The sequence below is a fragment of the Brachionichthys hirsutus genome, chromosome 8 (genome assembly GCF_040956055.1).
Source record: "Brachionichthys hirsutus isolate HB-005 chromosome 8, CSIRO-AGI_Bhir_v1, whole genome shotgun sequence".
Lineage (NCBI taxonomy): Eukaryota > Metazoa > Chordata > Actinopteri > Lophiiformes > Brachionichthyidae > Brachionichthys > Brachionichthys hirsutus.
In genome coordinates, this window is record NC_090904.1 from 3,095,333 (window position 1) to 3,117,042 (window position 21,710).

The 21,710-nt window shown below is 42.0% G+C and overlaps 1 protein-coding gene across 1 annotated transcript; it reads right to left on the reverse strand.

Moving 5' to 3' along the window:
* Window positions 1–1,508: 1,508 nt before the first annotated feature.
* Window positions 1,509–18,187, reverse strand: LOC137898193 (transcriptional enhancer factor TEF-5-like). Its single transcript, XM_068742202.1, has 12 exons — window positions 18,121–18,187; window positions 10,282–10,346; window positions 9,122–9,184; window positions 7,286–7,294; window positions 6,470–6,595; window positions 6,290–6,330; window positions 5,705–5,769; window positions 5,490–5,626; window positions 4,877–5,050; window positions 4,464–4,607; window positions 4,229–4,381; window positions 1,509–2,992 (listed from the first exon to the last, which is right to left on the reverse strand). The coding sequence occupies exons 1-12, from the start codon at window positions 18,125–18,127 to the stop codon at window positions 2,879–2,881; spliced, it is 1,098 nt and encodes a 365-aa protein (XP_068598303.1). The 5' UTR covers window positions 18,128–18,187; the 3' UTR covers window positions 1,509–2,878.
* Window positions 18,188–21,710: the final 3,523 nt, after the last annotated feature.

Below are 21,710 nucleotides of genomic sequence, written 5' to 3' on the forward strand. Positions count from 1 at the left end.
ATTTAGTCGCGCCTCCCGGATGTTCTTTAGATATTTTTTTTATCCCCTCGAAAATAAAAAGAAAACTCCGTTTCGCCCGTATTTCCGAGACAGGCACGTAGAAACATTTTCTCCGTGGAATGAACCCGCTAATACGGGATTGGATGGATTGAATGGATTACAATTTAGCAGTCACTTAAAAAAATAATAATAATAACGTAATTACTGTTACGTTTTCGGTCAAGGGACAGCAGTTTCCGGCTTTCGTTTCCGGCTTTAGTCTCAACCGCGAGGAACTCTGGGAGCAGAAGTTCTTTCAACATAAGGTTGAGAACGAAACCATCCATAATTAATTAATGTATAACGTACTACAATTAAAGGTTTTCAGGGAAGGTGACAATATAACAAAACGTTTTTTAAAGTTCATTTTTATTATCGTGGGACAAATACCAATTGCAAGACTAATGTATCTTGTAATTAATTAATAATGTATGTTATGCTTAGCTAATAATTAGTAATAAGATCGTGACGTCTCAACATACTTCTTTATCCTACAAAATCTGATTTGGAGTCAAGTGACATCCCATTGTCTGTTCATTCAGAAATTTTACATTTATGGAAACTGTGATAACTTCACTGCTGTAAATTATAATTATACAGAATTTAAATAGATTAAATTGTTCTGATTCAATTAAGGCTTGAAATTTAACGTGCCTTCAATTGACACTAAGTTAAATCTTGAATAAAACATTTCTTAATATGGGAATCAAACTGTGGGACTGAAACGTAGTTATCTGCAGTATGGGTTGACACGCTAGATGCTTCATGGCATACGGTTTCCTAGTCTCTGTAATAGATGTACACAAATAAGCATGAGGGATACAACAAATGACAAACATGTTTAATATGTTTTCTGGGGAAATGGCCCCAAAGGCACCATGTGTCTTTTATTGTTAGATACATTTACTTGATTACATATCCCAACCTCTACATTGAAGTAAAAAATTGCAACGCACAAAGGTAACAAAGAAAACAGTAAACCACCTTAAACCAAAAAACAAACAAACAGCCCACACCATTCAGGATAGGATACATTAGATATCTCATTATTAATTATCAATATCGGCAATCACACTATTTTCAGTGACGCATATGGCAAACACTGAAAGTCAAAGACAACAGAATAAAAAATACAAATAAAATAAAAGACATGAATCTTGATAATAACAAAAATGTCTGTATAAAAGATAAAATGAGAAACCTGCTATAGGAGCAGCGCGTTTGTGTCTAGCTTGTGAAATGTGACATTCAAAGCCAGGTTCAACTATTCCACTGTACAATATCTTAAATTTGACCTTTTCTAATTGTCCAGTGAACCACAGACAGACACGAGTCAAGCAGGATCCATGGGATAAAAGTCCTCCTGTCTCTATTACGAATCCTGCGGTACTTCTTTTAAACATCTCCACATGAATGGGAAATTATTACTACATCTTCAGTACCCCACCCTGCCCTCCCAATTTGTCTTTTCCAACCCTATAAATAACAATCAAAGGTCATACTCCACAGCACAGAGACAACAGCTCTCATTCAACACAATAACTTGTTTGATGTAAAATAATTTCATATGTAATGGCTGTAAAACAAACAAAAAACAACTTTTGATGCAGCATCTGCACACGTTACACAGAGAAAGGTGACGTAAATGAAGTTACCTCACAGCATATCATCTCTTTTTTAAACAAAAGAAACTCTTATTAATTTATCTCCACTTGAAGCGTGGTGTCTGTGCTGAGTTACTTGGATCACAAATACGCGGATAAAGTACACAACAAAATACTCCTATGCAAAACATGTTCCTTTCGCATCTGCTGACTCACAGTACAGAAACAACCTCCCCCTCCATTAGGCTACATGACTCAAGGCAGAATATATGACCTGCTGCTGCTTCGCCCTCCACTTCTTGATCTTTGAGGGCAACCAATCACACGTCTTCAAGAAGAAATGACAGGATCTCACGAGGATGGCAATGCCCTGATTTTATTTGAGGCTAGCAGAGGCACAAAGAGTCTTTAGTGTCGCAGATCTGTTACAGATAGATGCTGATAAGACCTGATTTTTAAACTGTGTGGTATCACATTGAAAGACAAAAACTCAATAGTACGGTAACACAATAAACCTTCTCCCAGTACACTTGGACTGTAAAACTTGGGCTGATTGTTTTTGTTTTAAAAAAACAAAAGCAAAAACACTCTACATTATAATTAACTCTCCGATCTCATTCCTCTGTTTGCCACGATACAAAAACTGATCTGAGTGCTTTCTTTCCAAATTATTATATATATATATATATATATATATACCTGCGTGACAATTATTTGTTTGTTCAAAAATAAGAGGTAGTAGAAAAGGCATTTCAAAGTGGCAGGCAATTATGTCATCTTTGGGTTAAAGACACTTTCTTAACAAACCTACTGCAACAGCGCTCTGCTTTTCTTCACTTCCGTGGAAGTGCTCTCTCTTTACTTTGTCAACCTTACAGGCACTTCTCTTATAGTGCATAGAGTCTTTTCAACCATAGACACAGTCTCGTTCCATCAACACAACATTTCCACCTCCATCAATCAACTTGGGAAAGTGAACCACTTCATCTAAACCGTGATTAAACATATGGATGATTGTAATTGAAAAAAAAAATTATCCGCAATTCTTCAGAATTTATTTGAGATTCACTTTTTTAAAGCATAAAAGGTGTCCATCTTAGTTTGGCCTAGAATTGAATGTTGTTGTTGTTGTTTTTGTTGTTGTCTTTGTCCCGGATGTTTTTTTCTTTTTGCTGGTCACAGAGAGATCGTGTCACGCTTTCGGGCGGCTTTTCCAAAACCTCTCCGAAGAGCTATTAGTCTTTAACAAGTCTGTAGACGTGATACTGAGCGCCGTGTTCACTCGTGGAAACCTCAAACACGAACGCTATACAGAGCAAGGTCTCCTGGGTGTCGCGGTTCGTCACCACCTGTGGGGCAAATTGACAATGTCGAGTGAGAGATATGACACAGCACAGTCAGTAAAAAAATTATCTATAAAAATACTGCAGACACAAGAACATGACATGTAATTTAAAAAAATATTAGTAGAATAAGACTAAATGTGAAGTTAACGAGGAAACAAACGTCTCCTTCCATCTTTAAAGGTCGCCCATTACTACATTATACATTGTGTGTTTGATCGGTCACTGCGTGGAAATGATGATCCAACCCGGAACCAGCATTAAAATCAGTACATCTTGCGTTAGACAACATTACGCTTTTATTCACTCATTTAAAGGACCAAGTTTCATCCTGCTACACTTCAGCTTACCAGCCATATAAGCATTGAGTCAATTTTATGTTTGATCGTCGACATTTTAAGGCATGTATTTTTTATTTAGCAGCTCTCGAAGTTACACAGGCCCTGAACACACCACTAAAATCAAACCACATGAATACTGCATTCTTGCTTTTTTCACTGTTTGCTCTCTTAATGCTAGATCAAGCTAAATGGTGCTGGTGGTAGAGCGACATTAATTATCATCAAATCAGATGATCCATATACAGTAATACGTTGACATACGAGTATAATTCGTTCCTGGACCGAGCTTGTAACTCAAATCGCTTGTAGGTGAAATTAATTTGTCCCTTATAAAATAACTGAATCTTTTTTAATCCATTCCGGTTGTCTAAAAACAGTCAAATTAACGCTAATAACAATGGAAAAAACCTTTTTTATTGCTACATAGTCACACAATGATATTGTAACGTCGGTGCAAACCATGAAGCAGGAGAGGAGGATTCTTTACCAGGCTTTATTCCAGCGTATAAACAGTATTACTGTAATATATGAGGGAGGGGGTTGGATGGTACAAGCAGAAACTTTATGCAGTAATTGTACCTTTACACGTACACTGAGACATGATAGTTATGTCTTTGGAAGGCTTTGTGTTCTTGATAGCATCCTTCTGTTTGAGGATTGTACATATAGTCAATGTTCTCGGCTCGTTACCGGCGTGCCAAATCACTGACTTAATTTCATGCTTTCTTTGGACCCATCACTTATTCTAAAGAATATGCACGGATAAAGCCACAAATCATTCAGCGTCTTCATCTGGAAGATCGTATCGCAGAATGCTCGTGTGTCGAGGTATTACTGCATACCGACATCTAAATATCAAATATTCCTTTAACGACTCCAAAGAAAAGTACGTGCATGTTACCTGTAGGATGGTGAAGTTTTCAAGAACACTGTTCATCATGTATTTTTCAGGCAAATGCTTGAGCTTGTGGATAAAGTTGATCATGTACTCGCACATGGGAGAGCGGTGGATCCTGTAAACACACTTTCCTCCTTCCAGCCGGGCATATTCCGTCTGCAGGAGGGAGACTCGGCGTGACAAAGAGATAGATGCGTGTGTTTTTAAAGCGCGTAAAGAGCAGCTGACATGCTCTTACCTCGACTTTCTCAACGACCTGCTTGCCAAACGAGCAGACTTTGGTTGAAACAGTGATTGTCATGTTGTCCAGGCTGCTGTACTGGCTGCTGACACCGTAGAACGAACCGGGGCCATCCTGCATGCCGCTGCTGTTCAGGTCCGCCTGCAGAAAAACAATCCTTATTAATCAATCAGATTAATCAATCAGATTAATAAGGATCATCAAATACGTGGGACTTTATCTCCTCATGGGAAATTAACATTGTGGTCGCATGAGAACAAAATGAGTCGCCAAGAAAGGCCCATAATATTTAGTTACGCTTCGACGAACACTGACGTGTCGCCAGAAGACAAAAGACATTCATCAGATGTCTCGTCAATTTGCAAGACGCGCCGATGGCTAATAAGTTGCGCTGGACAAAGACGACCCACCCAGAATTTAACGAGGAAGAAGGCGTTCTGAGGGCCTTTCTCGTAAAGCTCTTTGAGGCCGCCCTTCTTCTCGGGGAACTTGTCATAGATCTGTCGGATGTCCACAGCCTCGAGGAGTGGGTCGCTGTAGGAGGGGTTGGTCTGTCCAATGTGGACAAACAGATGTTTGCTGTACTGTGGAAAGAGACAGAGGAACACAAGGGAGGACACGGTTAACACCAGCAGAAAACTTTCCTGGGCGACCCATTTGCATTTGAAATGAAGGAAAGAGGAGAGGATTCCGTATTCAGAGACGTCAGGTCCACAGCAGACCCACCCTGAGGACCATGCATAGTATACATTCTAATATATATACTTTAAATGGCTGCCTACCTTTTATTGCAAGAAAATAATATATATTCTAATTGAGAGAATTGTTACTGTAGCCTCGCCTCGGAATGTTGTGCAGATAATGAACATTAAAAATGAACTCTGATCAGGCGCAGAACACATCCAGATGTGCCCTGGTTTGAACCGGGCTACGTGACCTGCACGCTGCACGCTGCACGCTCGTCTCGTTCAGTCACCCATCCACATCTGGATGTGGGGAACCGTTTTGTGAATGTTTGCTCACATTGTCCGGGTCTCTTTGGACTTCCATGAAGGCCGAGTACTCCAGCATTCGCAGCTTGGATGAGGCGATGGTCCTGTCCTGCCAAACCGGCACGGCAGTAGCGATTGGCGGCGGGGGAGGGGCCAGGGGCTCGTAGCCTGCATACATTCATAAAGCGGCCGTCTTTCGTTTCATTTTGCAAAGGTTCTCTTTCGTTCTTTTTCTGTCACACTCACTGGTTATGGACTGCGGTACAGGACCCGATAGGCTTGGGTACGGCGGCTGTGCAAAAGGTTTGATACTGAAAGAAAATGAAAGGTGCAGTGAGGCAACGACGTCTCCTGAACAGACGCTTGTGGCACATGGAATTCACTGTATTTGTGTTTCTGGTCAAATACTGTTAGTCGGTCTACTAATGTGTTGCTGCACCAGCTATAGGCGTAAGTCCACCTGCTTCATTGCTTTTAAACTATGCAACACTTTTTTACTATCACATGTATAAAAACTGACACGTAAGTTACATCAGTGCAGGAAACATACAGTTCAATAAAGTGCAGCGTAAGAGTTAGTGCTGCTTTGTGCTCACAGTTGGACTTCGGCTAGGGTGAACTTACGCATGGCTGGTGCGACCAAACCCAGGCACCCTTCCCGGGTCTACGACCAGCCTGGTGTGCAAAAAAATGTGATCTGTTAGACATGCCCTGCAAGACCCACCTGGTTTCACATCTAAACCCTTCTGCTACTCATTCATAGTTCATGTCTAGCACCAATCTCAGTAAATAAACCCCCATCCCGTGGGTTCAGCAAAGCCGTTTACTTACTCCTGAGAGGGTCCAGGCTGCCCTGGGATAGGAGGCCAGAACTGGAGATTTAGAAAGCATTATTCATTTACAATAGCACCACATTCGTTTTCGTCAAATGAAAAGCAATTTGCATGGCTGTATACAACATAATGAAAAAAAATGCAAGTGTGTTGTAATTGTAGAGAAGATCAGGCTCACTCTGGCTGGTTGGTATGGCGCAGGGGGCAGTGGTGGAAGATGATTCTTGATCATACTAGGGGAGACGATCTGTGCAGAGGACAGTGCTGCCATGTTCTGTAATGCTTTATCTTTAGATGCCTGATCCTGTAAATGAAGACAGCAATGACATGAGTCAACCACAAGGTGGCAACATAGCCTCCTTTTGCATTAAATGGTGGCGTAGTATAAAATTATATTCTACTCAATTAACAATCTAAAAATATACGTAATGATTTAAAGGAGCTTCTTAAAATTACATGACCTTGACATGAGTTTTTTTTATCACATGGTTCAAATTTTATTCTTCAAACATACATGTTTTTGGAAAAGCAATTTGGCATGCAGTCTTAAGCAAGAAAGAAAAACGGAGAAGATGAAAAAGCATTGGTTTTAAAGCTTGAGTCACAACACGATGTGAGTTTTTTACTCTATCCCCACAGGAAACACAGAATAAAAAGATTGCATCGTTTGCAGAATACAGATTTGCACAGGTTTGCTGCGAAGGCGATATCAATGCTACGCAAGTGAAACAGGCAGAAAGAAATGCAACTTTATTTTAGCATACCGAAAAAACATCAAAAGTCATCCTTCTGTTCTAGTATTATGTTTGAAATAGAGCACACTTAAAGGCATAATATGCAATGACCCCCCCCCCCCCCCAAATAAAACCAAGTCATTGCATAGACTCACAATGAAATCATCATTTACAAACCAATGGAATGGCGCAGCCTTGCTGAGACGCTGCCATGCAGCTCTTCTCTTCTTACTTTCTTATTATTGTGAGGTGCTGGGAACATATTTGACCTTTGGGCATGGGGTATGTAACAGTGCAAGGTTTTCCATCAGTGTGCGCTGCAGGTCAGGGTTTAACTGCACAAATACATGGAGCCTGAACATACACTGACCATCAGTGCTCTCATCCATTTAAGCCCGACTCATATGTTTTCAAGCGGCAGCCGATATTTGCTGCATATTATGCCTTTAAAGCCATTTAAGCGACATTAATATTGACATTAGAGGAAAGACGCCTCAGAAGCAGGAACACAAATCAAAGAGCGGCACCTTACACATAGCAAAGCAAGCCTGCGGGTTTGGTAATACGGTGTATCAGGCGTGGCTATTTCCTAAGCATCGCTTCATTACAGGAGGGCAATAGGGGAAGGGACGCCATGCCAGCAGGGGGCCTTAGCAAGGGAACAGCGCACGGCTGCTGCTGCCAAGCAGAGAGACGCAGGGAAGCATAAGTCTGATTCACTTACCAAATTCATCGCCTGAATCAAAAAAGAGAGACACCATTAGTACTTGGCAGTTCTGAATGATGATCAAGTCATATTTTTGGGTGCTATAGGATTTGAGTGTGCAATCCAAGTTTGCTATTTCTGTGCTTTTGACATGGTGTGTAATAAATCATGTTTATTTGGAGGTCCTGTGGACTTTTAGAGGAATGCTTAACACCATCTTTTGAACATTACTATGTGTAGGATTTTTATGGAAATTAATTATAATTTATAATTTGCTTTATTTATGTACACAAGAAATAGCAAATAATTCATTATGTAGTGCTTGAAAAGGAGTGGGAAGAAGATCACTTATTAAATAAAGATTTCAAATCTATTAGACTTCTAATAATGTAAAAATACGGACTGTTGATTGTACAAAACATTAAAGGAAAGAAAACGAGAAGAATCCACTAAAAGAGAGTAAACGCACGGCGTATTGCAGGTGTGAGTTTATGCATTTTTGCTTCTACCTGCGAGTCAATTGCACAGTTAACTTGATGAAGTCAATGAGTTATACTGAGCCATAAAACGGTTGTCGTATGAAAACTGTGTTCAAAAACAGCTGGTACAGTAACTTCCAGATAAACTATATATATATCAGATACGCAAGGACATTTATGAACTGCTAAATGTTCCTAAAAATAAGGCAAATGCATGTTTTATAGATGAATTTAGAAGAGAGCCGTGTCACTTGTCAATGCCAGTGCCCATTTGAGGATTAGTCTGCATAAAGAGGTTTGTTTTTTAGCAAAGTTAGAATGACCACAGTATTACCCATGTTTGTGTTATGTGTATGCAAAAAAAAACAAACATATGAAACAACCATAGGAAGCATGAGAAAATGGACTGGAACAGGATTCACAACGATAAAAGTCAAGGTGGTTCTTGACGGTCATTTTATGACATATACACATTTAAAAGGAACTCAAAGTATCACAGTAGAGAGATTTTTAAGAAAAGAAAAGTCTCAGAGGAGTAAAAGTTCTGCAGAAGCATGACTGGAGCATCGCAGGCAGGTGCATAAATTACTGTGCAGATTTTATAAGCTTGCGCTGTATTCGTTTAAACAATGGGGATTAAAATCATCTATGAAACAGTGGAGCGTCAAGATGAACCGGTTCATGCAGCTCTGACAGGCAGGGCGTTAAATAGCCGTTCGTGCACTGCATGCACGGACTGGAAGTAACTCCTTGGGAATATCCGATTATCGTGCCGAGCTTGCAACGTCCTCCCTAGCAGTGCATCAAAGCAATATCTGACCATTAGCAAAGCACAAATTTGCAGGTTAGTCAGTCAGTGCAATTAAGCCAAGCTTTCGCCAGCCCCGCCCAGCCCGCGGTGAAGCGCATACCTTTAGCTTTGACTGGATCTCGCGAGATTTTCTCCGGGCGAGAACCTGCAAGTGGCTAGAAACCTGCACATGAGAATAGCCGAGAGGAGGGAAGAGGAAAAGGAGACAGGGAGAGGAAGAGGAAGAGACAAGGGAAGAAAGAGAGAGAGAAGCCGTAACCAAAGAGGAAAGGGAAGCCCCGTCAGTGTGGCCGGGAGGCAGGCTAGCGGCACCTACCTTTATACCCGCCTGGTATTCACGAACTTTCTTCCGTGCTAACACCTGTATGTGACTAGACACCTAAAGGGGTGTGAAACAGTGTTTGAGCATAAAAACAACATGAACTCAAGATGCGTACAAGCAGACGCACAAACACACACAAGCGGGCGCGCTTGTAACAAAGTGATTTAAACCGTCCACATGGTGATCTGGATCATCACCAAAAGGCTCTAAGTTGTTGTTGGTATCTTTATACACCAACCATGAAAAGTCAAAGTGAATCGGAGTTGACGTGTGTTTGTAAATCCTTTAAATCCTTAAATGGAGTTTTCAATGTTAGAATTAAATATTTCTTACTGACTCCATTCTGGATCCAATCCGGATTAAATTCGGTGGTGAGATAGAGGCCCCCACCCTACATGACTGTGTCAAATTCCAAATAATCAACCGAGATAATTGAGGTACAAATTATGAAGCTCCATTGACTGCAATGTTACCAAAACCTTTCAAACTGATCCAGAATCCAGGATCTCTTCTGGATCATCACCAAAATGGCATCATCTGTTCCTGGTAACATTCCCAACATTTCCTGCAAATTCCATCCAGATCCGTCCAGAATCCTTTTGAGTTATCTTGCTAATGGACAGAGGGACGGACAGACGGACACACTCCGGAGCTTGCATAACCTCCACCTCGCCTCGGCGGAGGTGAATATGCACTGGTCTAGGCTCAGCAAAGGAATGATTTGTCATATCGACTGATGCAGTTGTCCTTTATTTCTCACCTGTCCATGAATCTTGTTTAAAAAATAAAATAAAAAAATATCAATGGATCATTTTAAAAAGATTAACTAGCACAAAAAATCAATTAAATAAATCAAATGAGTAATTTTGGTCTTTTAATGTGATCCGTTGACATGTAGAAAAACATAGAGTTGTTATTCTGCCTTTTTACTTGTTTACCTGTTTTCTTGTGCGGGTTTTGCCTGTCCTCAGCTTGATATACCTTGCTATCAGTTCATTGCGACCTGCAAAAAAACACACACAAAGAACAGAAAAACAAGTTCACAACCAAGAAAAATAGATAGAGGCCCCCACCCTACATGACTGTGTCATCGGTCAATAATCAATCGAGATATTGAGGAACACATTTTGAAGCTCCATTGACTGCAATGTTAACCAAAAAAATCTCAAAGTGATCCAGAATCCAGGATCTCTTCTGGATCATCACCAAAAATGTAATAAACTGTTCCAGGTAACATTCCCAACATTTCCTGCAAATTTCATCCAGAGCCGTCCAGAACCTTTTTGAGTTATCGTTCTAAGACGGACAGACAGACAGACAAAGGCCCGCAATTACATAACCTCCTCCTGGCCTCGGTGGAGCTAATAATAATACCCTGAATCGGGCAAAAGGTGGCACTCTTGTCACGTTTCGAACACACACCAGTGTGACCTTTCTCGGCGCTCCTCAGACCCAAGGCAAACACACTTTTGTCACAGGTCACACTTACAGCAAAAAAAAAAGAGTACTAAATGTCTAAAATGAACTTCTTATTTATAATAAGTCAAGTTGAGATTTTTTTTTTTACGTCCAGGTATTCATTGGCTTGTTTCATGCCGGCTCATCGTCGGTCCATGAGGTGCTGAAGCCTAATCACAGATTGGGGCCTTCGTCATCCTCTTTACATTAGCTTTAACAAGCACCGCCTATTCACCAGGATACAGCTGGGGGCGTGCAAAAAAATAAAAACACACACGCACACACACATTTCTGGTGTATCAGAGGCACATTAAGAATTATAATGTTGTCTCATTAAAAAATCAGTCTATTAGTGATTTTCACCTCTTTTCTTTGCCAAGTCACATTTACTGGGTTTCTGTGGCTGAAACGGGGCCAACAGAAAAGGCTGGACTATTATCTTTGTGAACAATGGCCTCAACTTGTCTAAACTTGCAGACAGACACGCACGCCAACACACACAGGTCAGCCTGCGCCTTCTTAAAGACGCGTCGACAAAGAACAAGCAGGCGCATAATGACAGGAGAAGTCCTGCTTGTTTGTTTTTATTCCCAACACCTTTTATTCATCAGCATCCAGAAGGCCCCCGGTTTGAGTAAATACCATAAAAGTACTGCCGGCCATCTCCAGCGGGTTTGCAGCACTTACCAGCCAGCCAGCCAGCCAGCCAGCCAGGCAGCACGGCTGTCGGCCAAGAGAGCAGTGCTGAAGAGTCTGCCGATACTGAGCTACCCCCCCCCCCCTGCTCCGGGCTACGGATAGACACGCCCGCTGCAGCGCCTCCGCATTCCTAGCATTCCTCTCAGCCTGTCACATCTGTGCTATCCGGTCGGATTGGCCTGGGCCAATGAACACAGGCAGAGCGCTTGCAAACAAACACACGCTCATATATATGCTTCCAGTGCCAGGAGAAGCATGGGGGCCATTAAGTGTAGCAGAGGGGGCGGGGGCATTGGTTAGAAGGGCAGCTGGAGCTGTAACTCTTGCAGGAAACACAAAGCCAGAACTGTCTGTGCCAGCAACTGTGCAGAACCACCCCCCCCCCCCCCCCCAAAAAAAAAAAAACAACACCACCGTGTGACCCTGCACTCAAGTGACATCAGCACCTGCTGCTGGCCATCCCGGCGGCGAAGGGCAGAACAATGCCAGTGAGACCTCCCCGCACAACTGTCACTCTCAATCTCTTCACCAAAGGAGCAGAGAGGGGGGGGGGGGGGGGTACAATGCACCCACCCCCAGAGTTCTGCAGGTCGTCACATGTCCAACTGCTAATGTTCAGGAACAGAGTTTTTGCAGTTGTTGCATCCTGATCCAGTTAAGCGGCCGAAGACGAGACGATCACTGATCATCTCGCCTTCCAGGAAAATGAATGGATGAATAAATTGCTGCTTTTCTTCGATCCACAATTTTTAGAAGATGCAATCGATTTGATGGGGAAAAGAGCAAAAGACCCGAATCATTTTTTATTCCCCCCCCCCCCCCAAAAAAAAAAAAAATTAACATGGCAAATCGCAAGTTAAGCATTCATGACTTTGAGGTGAGATTTCCAAAACATTGAAGTAATCTGTCCCAAATCTATAATCCTGAAGAACAACAACAAAAAAGCATGTCACAGTTGAATGACCTCTAAAATCATGAGGATGACTTGGTGCTTGTGACGGGGAGGCCTGTTAGCAGGACGTCAAGGAGAAAATAAACAAAATCACAAGCTCATGGTGGGCTATTAATAAAGCACCCTGGCCCTCCTTCTACGTGCATGCGACCAGTAAACAGCAGTCTGCCTCACATCCTCCAGCATTTGCCCCATTTGGCCTGGTTGCAATCTTTTTTATTTTATTTAATGCTTTGGTTAGTTCGGCCGGTCTCTTTTCAGAAGTTGTGCATATTGTACTTGTATAGTGTACGTAGATTTACATGTGGAACTGTATGTTTATTTCTATTAATGCATATAGTGTGTGTGTGTGTGAGAGAGAGAATGTAGGCATGCATGTAGCTATGAAAGTATGTAGGAGATAGGAGGAAGTTTATTATGTCATTTACTTAAGGACAAGGGGTGGGAGTAAATAGGTTTTACTTCTTCGCCCTCCTTTTGGAATATTCATTTCATTATGTGTATTATTTATTGATTTGTTTTCTTTATTATTTTTATTTCTTTATTCGAAATAAACAATTCAATCAATCAATCAATCAATGCCCTCTCTTAATCCCTAACACAGAAAACATCGGAAATCTGAGCTCTCCGTTGTCAGTGACAACCGAGATCTGCTCCGATTTGACAAGGTGTGTATCAGGCTGGACCGCACAGCGGGGGGGTGTGGGGGGTGACAGGTGCAGGCAAACAGACACTACTGTCATGCATTCGCTTCGCACAATCTGCCATTAATTTCCACACTCTTGCTGCGTTTCAACCCCCCCCCCCCCCCCCCCTCTCTCTCTCTCTCCTTTGAGCTGCTCATGACTGTCGGTTGCTCAACACCCACCCAGATCGCTGCAGGCCGCCATTCTTAACCTCTTCGCCGACAGGGCACGCCTATCTTTTACTTTTACTACATAAGCGCTGGAATTTTCCACTTCCATGCTAAGATAGGGGAATATCGCTTCACTCCCCTTACCCCCCCCCCCAAACACCTCTTTGTCCTGCGCCGTCTCCCTCTCTCCTGCAGCCTCTCCTCTCCTCCCTCCTCATAACGCTGAGGTAATCCTGAATTGCTAACATACTGCTCGCCATGCATGACTGAAAACATTCCTCGTATCTCAGTGAGGGGGGGGGGGCTGACAAGGAAGGCCTGCTCTGTCATCACTACGGGGGGCCCCCCCAGCGCTCCACCCTCACACTTCTGTTTTTGCACAACTTTGCACAGGCACTGAACCCGCGGCTAACTCCAAATGGGCCTTTGAAAGGTCAGAACAGATAGGAGCCTCCCCCCTTGAAACCTTTGTCTTTTTTATTACCCAAAATGCTTTGCAGAAGTGACAGCTGCAGGGCTGTCGAGCACGAGGTGCGTCCTCAGGGCTTGACATACCTGTCTAGGCCAGAAAACGCAGAGGAACAACATGTCAGTACAGCACCAACGCAGAACAGGACAGGCAACATTTTTTCACACACACTTTTTAAATGTGCCAACTATTTAATGAAGAACAAATGTTTCCGAGGAGCAACTACCCTCAGTTTTATTTTTACATCTGCACTGCGAATGAAACTGCAAATCATGAAAGCTCATATTTGGGGAAGTATGGAAATCTATACCGTTGCAGAGTGGAAATGAAAAAACGCTCTGGTAAACATGAAACTCCTGCTCGTTGGCTGCAAGTTAAGGCAACCTGCCTCCATCCAAAGACAACCAGCTGCTGTGCATCTCATTAACACAGAATATCTTGTTAATCTGAATTATGCACGCAACATCGTGGTTCACTGCCAGGATTACCGTGATTGCACTTTGTCTTTTACAAAGATTTGATAAAAATCCAGCGCCGCCTTTAACGGCTTTTAAGAGGAGCCGTGAAAAATTAATTAATTAAAGCAGGCTCGCTTTTCAAAGCCACGCCGACTGGTTTACGGGTTGCGTACGTATACTCGCATCACGCCGCAGGCTGGAGCGAAGCTTCTCGCAGTGTTTCCCACATTCCGGAACTGGAGTCAACATTAACATGCATTGCTTAATTAAGCGGCGTGTTCCTTTGAACTCTTTGTCACCCCTGAGCCCCCCCGACAAGTCGAGGCGAGATTTGCAGAACTAAGAATACACATCTATAAAAGCAGGCAATGGAAATTGGTAGTTAAAAAAAAAAAAAAAAAAAAAAAAATGTCTCTGGATTTCCCAATGGGAATAATGACTCCGTCACCTTTTGGAGGTCACTAGGAGTCCCGGGACTGCAAGGTATAGACAAGAACGCAGTAAAATGGTTAACATTCCCCCGAGCTCACGTCAGCGCGGCTTTTAGACGACTGAGATCATCGCCATCGGAAGCCGTCTTCTGGGCCATGGCGAGGCTCTGCCAGCAGCGCCTCGGATGACTTACTGTAAATCGAGAGGGTGTTTAGTGGTGTAGAAAAAAAAGTAGGTCTCTAAAAGGGGGTCCTGACAGCATGTTGCTAAGGGGAGCAGGTTTGTGCACAGCCGGCCTCTTTGTTGACGCTCTCATGGTAAAGGCATGAAAGGCTGTTAAATGCGACCAAAGAATCATCCCTCTATCACATTGTGCACGCACGGCAGTGCACAATGTAGACACAGCTTATTAAAATCACGAGCTTTATTTCCATCCGACAATATCCCACAATAAAGGAAGCATGGAAATCCCTTTAGTTTTTGTCCAAATCAAAGCGGAATTAAATATTAATGAATTTTGAAATGGGTTATTTAAATGCAGACTAACAGAAAGTAAATGTTTCACTTTGCTCATCCATTTCATGAACATTTCTGAGGGTAGTTCCTGTCGTTCCTTCTCAATACAGTTTAGCCCAGGGGCTGGCTCTTAGGATTTTAACCCTTTATTGCCAAACGTATCATATTTGATACACGTGGCCATTCAGGACTGACACATGCATCTGCATTTTCCATGAAAAACATTATGGATTTTGCAAAAGTTAAGGTTCCCTTAAGACCTTATTTTCCAAAAATTAGAGCATTCTGACAATCACTTCATTTTGTTTCTTCTTTTTCTTATATTCTATTTGACCTTTCTTGTAAAATATGCACCTTGGAAGTATTGCTCATTCACTGTCTGAGCGACTTGCAGGAATTAACATGCAAAAGTGCCAAGTTAGCAGATTCATTCAGGCCTCTCAGCTGAGCCACTACAGGTCACAGGTAATCAATCACCTGTCAATCATCATCACATATAAAACATTTTCACTTGTCATTTCTTACATGTGTCGACGCTGCCAGCAGCATTCACATCACGATCTCATCATCTCTGGTGGGGGGGGTCACATTTATGACACCTTGATATCATAAATGGGCCAGTTTTACCCAGGGCACTGCCGAGGTGCCCTTGAGCAAGGCGCCGCCCCCCTAATTGCTCCAGGTGCGCCGGTCATGGCGGCGCCTTCACCCTACGCCCTCTCCGCATGCTCTGGGGCCCCTATGCATGTGTGTGTGTGTGTGTGTGTGGTTGTTTCAAGGGGCCCTTGCACTAGGGTGTACTGCAAATAAAATTTTGTGTGTTTGCAGTTAAAAAATTGTTAAACATATAATGACAATAAAACCTAATCTTAATCTTAATCGTATTTCTGAGATTCAATTTCTGACAAGTTAGCATCTCCCACCAGAATATGTTGAGCCACATACGATCAAAATAACGCACGCCCTTATTGGACAACAAATTACAAACAGATTGCATTTCATTGTGATTCATTTCAATGATCACTGGGATTATATTTTCAATTTCACCGGCTAGTTATCAGCCAACAAGGTCAGACATGGTCGAGCTCAAATAGACAGATCTATTGTTTAAATGACGGGTTGTTGAAAAACCTTTTATTCACACAGCTATATGGCAGCCCTTTGCACGGGCTATTTGAGGAAGTAGGGGCAGAAGGGCAATGGAGGGCGGGGGGGTCAGGGGATAATAGGGGTGACATTGAGGTCACAGGAGGGTCAAGGTTTCGTTAAAGATGCCTGCAGTAGTTGGTGCTTAATGTGCAAGCACAAATTAAAGAATATTAACTGCTTGCATAATTCTTAGAAAAGTACAGCCTACAGTAATTAATTTCATTTAATTCAATTAAATTAGATTCAATTCACTAGAGATAATTTATAAATACTTTACTGATTGAGTCAGCCTCCACCTTTTCTGATCTGAGGCCGCAACTAATAATCATTTTATTCATGCATTCGTTCAATCTTCGTCCCCTTTTTCCGATGTGCGGGTCACGAGAGTTGCTGGAGCCTATCCCAGCTTGCTATGGGCAAGAGGCGGGGTTGCCAGCGTATCGCCGGGTGTCACACAGAGACAGACAACCATTCACGCACACACTAAAAACACTATGGACAATCTCGAGTAACAAATTCGTCTAAATTCTATTTCTAAACATTTTGTCCATAAAATGTCAGCAAATTGTGGAAGAAATGCCTGATAATGTGAAAAATATTGTATTGCTTGTGTGTGTGTGTTTGTTCTATAAATATAGAATTTCTTTAGTTGATTTTTTTACTTAAATGTTACTAAATCAAAAAATAGCGCATGATTAATTTCATGTAGAGCAATCGCTCACTCCGCTGCTTGTTCCTTTATTATTATAAGCCTCCTTCAGAACGGGATCAGAGTAAAAACAGGAGCCGAGTTATCTAAAATATGTTCTTCTCCTTGGATGTCAAAATAAAATATGCCCCGTGATTCATTCCAAAAGAATCCCGTCCAAAGTGAAGGGCAGAAAAATGAACTTCATTAAAAAACAAACACTCATGTTACCAACATGCTTGTCTGAGATTCCAGGGAGCGATGTCTGTGGATTTCATGGCTGCTCAGAGGAATCAATTATAGATCACAGACATCAATCAATCAATCTTACAGTTTCACAGGTTTCTTATTAAGGGCAGAGGCAGATTAGCAAAAAGAAGGCTGAATCAAACAGGAATGGGAAATCAGGACAAAAACAAATGAAAGACAAATGGATTCAATTTCCCACACCTGGATATCTGCGCCTCTGCAGAGGAACTTGCCAAATTAGCTCAACTGGGGCTTTTCAGGACATTGAGGGTCCAACACCTGCAATTTAATGCGCTGCAGCAAACGACCAAAAGATTCGGAAACCATGTGCCTGTATAGAATCTCTCACACGCCAAGGTGATGCATTGTAATCCTGAGTCTCAAATCATGCTGTGCTAATTATTTTTAATTTCACTGAGCATCAAACGAAAAGATTCAAAGGAGCCTGCAACACCAGTGTGTGTGTGTGTGTGGCTTTGCATGGCTTTCAGAGATGAATGAAAACAGAGGCAATAAGTGGGAATACAAAATAGGCTCTACAGGCTTGCAAAAAAAAAGACAGTTGTAAATCACAGCTCGAGCTGGAGACCTTAATAACCAGCTCAGAGGGCGCTGGTGCGACTGGAAGAACCTGCCCGAGGTCACAGCGCCACAGGTACAGACTTGTTAAAGAGAGCGGCACATTTACCTGTGATAAAGCTGCGAAATGAGCACAAGCGCTAGAACTGAATGTCTCTCACGTCTCTCTGAGGCCGTACGATATATATATTTTTTGCCGACTCTTTGCCATTGAATGGATGGCCTTCTCATTTTTGTGCCTGATTTCCACGTAATTCCTTCGGTGCACTCACCGTACATCTTGCCCTCATCTGACAGGATGATTTTCCTCCTGCCACAGGGAGGGTAGATGGCGAGGGCCTCCTGAAAGCTCAGCTCGATGTCGGGGCTCCACACGCCTTCGGCGTCCCCTTCCAGGGCCCGGTCCTCGTTGTCACCGTCCAGCCCATCTTCTGGGCTACCGTTGGCGCTCCACTCGTTGGAAGCAATGATGGCGGCTCCCCCTGGGCCCGACCCCGAGCCCCAATATCAAGGGATCTGTTCGGAGATCTGGAATAAAAGACGCAAGTTCCTGAGATTTTTTTTTTTCCTCTGAATATTTATTTAACAGTGAAAGCAGATGTCGATATCTTGATCATAATAGCACGTGAACGCCAAGCATTTTTCAGCAAGGGGAGATAGCAAGTCAGACACATTTGGGATATTTTAGACTCTCAGTAGTCAGCATGACAATCTAGATTCTTGGAATGTTTCTGAATTAAGAACAGAATCACTGTTTTTTTTATTTGTCTGGCCAGTCCAATACACAATTATAACATCCCAGTGATGTCTCCGGCAAACACACTATTTACTCCTGTTTGAGAAACTAATTAGGAAAACTACAAGGCAAGGAAATTCATTATTTAGTCAAAAATGAAACTACAAATTCCTACAAATTTTAAGGATTTACAGTATATGTCTGGAAAAAAAATCCCACATATTCATAGGATTTATTGATACCGTTATTGTTTTGTTGATGGGGAAATAATAGCATACAATACAATTTTGGGAAACAAAATTTGGGCTAGTGGCCGGACCACAATATGTGATCCGGCAGACAAAGAAATTACAAAAGATGTGCTCAACTTTGAAGAAAGCTTCTTGGCAGGAGATTCCGAAGCGATGCTTTCATTCGATTTATCACACTGTGAACGTAAAAAAAAAAAACCCTTTTGGGCAGATCTACTGGATGAACAAGTTGCACAACTCGTGGAACAAAGGTCTCAGAGCGCATCAACTGCTGCATTGCCGACATCTTAAAACACTGAACTGTGATTCGCAAGAAGCAAACAAGCATGGGCGGAGCAGCAGCAAAAAATAAAAGAAATATGCCAGGAACTTGCTGTTCAACTTTGATACATCAATTTAAATTCTGAAGCAAAACCGCTGATGATCAATGCATAAAGAGAAAAACATAAAAACAGCCGTAATATTAGCTCCAAAGCAGAAGAGTGCAATTACTTACTAAATTCGGCAGGTTTTGAAGACATAATTCACACATTTATTTTAATTAAAAGATCTAAAAAAGGAAATTAATTATATTGTTTGCATTTGAATTGAAATATTCTAACTTAAAGGAGACATATTATACCGTTTCTCCACAAGTTAATGCAGTTCCCAAACACATATGAAATATCTGTGCCAGTCTTTGGTCAAAATAGCAAACAGATGTTGCAAGACAGCGTCCCTCATTTCTGTCTCAAACCGCTCTGCCAGAAACGCTCTAAAGCCGGAAGTGAAAGTACGTTCAAAGCGAGCACGCTACCATGGTAACCCGTGAAGGATGTTTTTAGCACACACAAAAACATTTTTGCCAATTTTCGCCGGAACATTCCCCCAAAAAAATAAACTTTATCCACTCTGCTCTTCTTCTTCGACTCATGCAGGAGAGAGGGAGAGCGTTGATGTGCGAAGCAGGGAAGAGTGTCTCACACACATCGCCACACACACGGCACAATGATCGGCGAATAAACGCAGGACGGAATAAAAAGGCTTTGAATCCTCCATCCATCCATCTTCTAACCGCTTATCAAGGATCGGGTCGCGTCGCGCACATTTTGCCCGCTGTGACGTCACAGTGGCCGCAATTTCTTCCAGACTTCTTTCAGGAGGTGATTATAGACCTACCCAAACTACGAAGGATTGACTGGACGGTTTATTTAGCTGTTTTGGGGTTGATAAGGACCCCAAATCACCAAAATAGTGTAGAAACATGGGAAAAGTGAGTTTTTTCCGTAATATGGGACCTTTAAAGCAGATGATGAATACTTTTAGAAATATAAAGTATATACTTATTTTACACTTTATAAAAAAAAGCTGTGTCCGTCTTTTGTTTATTCGTAAGCGTGATGCTCTTTTCTTGATGCATTAACAGCAGGTCGTTCATTAGTCCGTGTTACAATTAATTGACGAGGTCTTTTTATAGGCCAGATGTGTTAGTCCAAGTGAAACATGGCTGGAACGTCTTCGTCTGGGAGCAGGTCAGCGCTCGGTCAGCTCTCTTTCTTTCTCTCCTTATCTTAAATTCATGAAACCACATGCACTGCTGAACCCAACAAAGTCCAGTCGATCCTTCGTGTTTTTGCTCTTCGTGATTAGCCTCGGCCTGGATGACTGACAAAAACCCTGCTGTTATTTACAGTCGCATTTCAACTGGATGCATACAATATCAATACATGACTGGAGAAAGTGGAGCAGAGATTTGACAAAAATAAAATCATAGCTTTTCTTTTTATCTTTCGGTACTTGAACTGCAAAGAAAAGCCAAGAAGTGTGTCAGTTAATGCAAGAAAGATTTTAAGATGATGGCTTCACATTTTCAGAATGTAGTCATTTAAATGTGCATGAATAAATAATGTTAGCTGTAATTATAGCTAATTTCCGACATTTTATTTGTCTGAAATAGAATAATCGTTTCAAGATATTCCATAAAGCGAAGTTTAAAGTCCTCACTAATCAGAGCTCTCCTCAAAGAATTTTTGTGGTCTGGGAACTGGGTCCCATTGTGGTTGTGTTATGGCTGACTGCAGGCGAGACCTTAAGTAGTTCTCAAGCTGCCTCTTCAGCATTGTTTTGTTCCTATGAGGTGAAGCACGATCCTCCCTGGAATGATCGTGTTTCAGCTTTAATGCTTCTGCAGATGTTGGTATTTCAACCAATATCGTTCATAGTGATTCAGATATTAATGCAGTTTTGCAATGTTTGATTGGAAAAAAAAATACATGCAAATATATATAAAAAGAAAAAAAGCCAAATCAAGTCAGTGAAACTGTGGTGTGCCTGAAAGCCACATATATCTGTGTGTACTCTTTGTACTGCGATTACGTCCATGACTATAATACCCTGTTATATATATATTGAGTATGAATGGGGATCTGTCTCCTCAGCCGTCTGGGATGCAATACAACTCAGATTTTTTTTTAGATCTCCAATCTAAACAATAGCTGCTGGATGAGATAGAGGCGGACAAAGTCAAGAACAACTGTCTGTTTTACAGAATGATAATCTTATGTTCACTGCCGCATGCATGACTTAGGTAGCAGCTCACTCGGACGCACACCTATGAAATAGAGCTCTGGTGATCGAGGACCATGTTTTGGGGGGAGGCTATCTGTCGTGTTGATTCCATAGTGCAGAGCCAAGCACATCGGAAGAGTGTCTCTGTTCCATTTTGCACATTTCCAAGTATACGTCTCCGGTAGTGAGAGGCCATGCACCATTTTTTGAATGCTAAATATGGTCAAATATGCATTCCACCCTGAAATAAAAAATACTATTGCTGTACTGTAACTCTGCTGCTGCTCTTCCTTTCATTATCAAGAAGTTGATCAAATGTTACATGTGT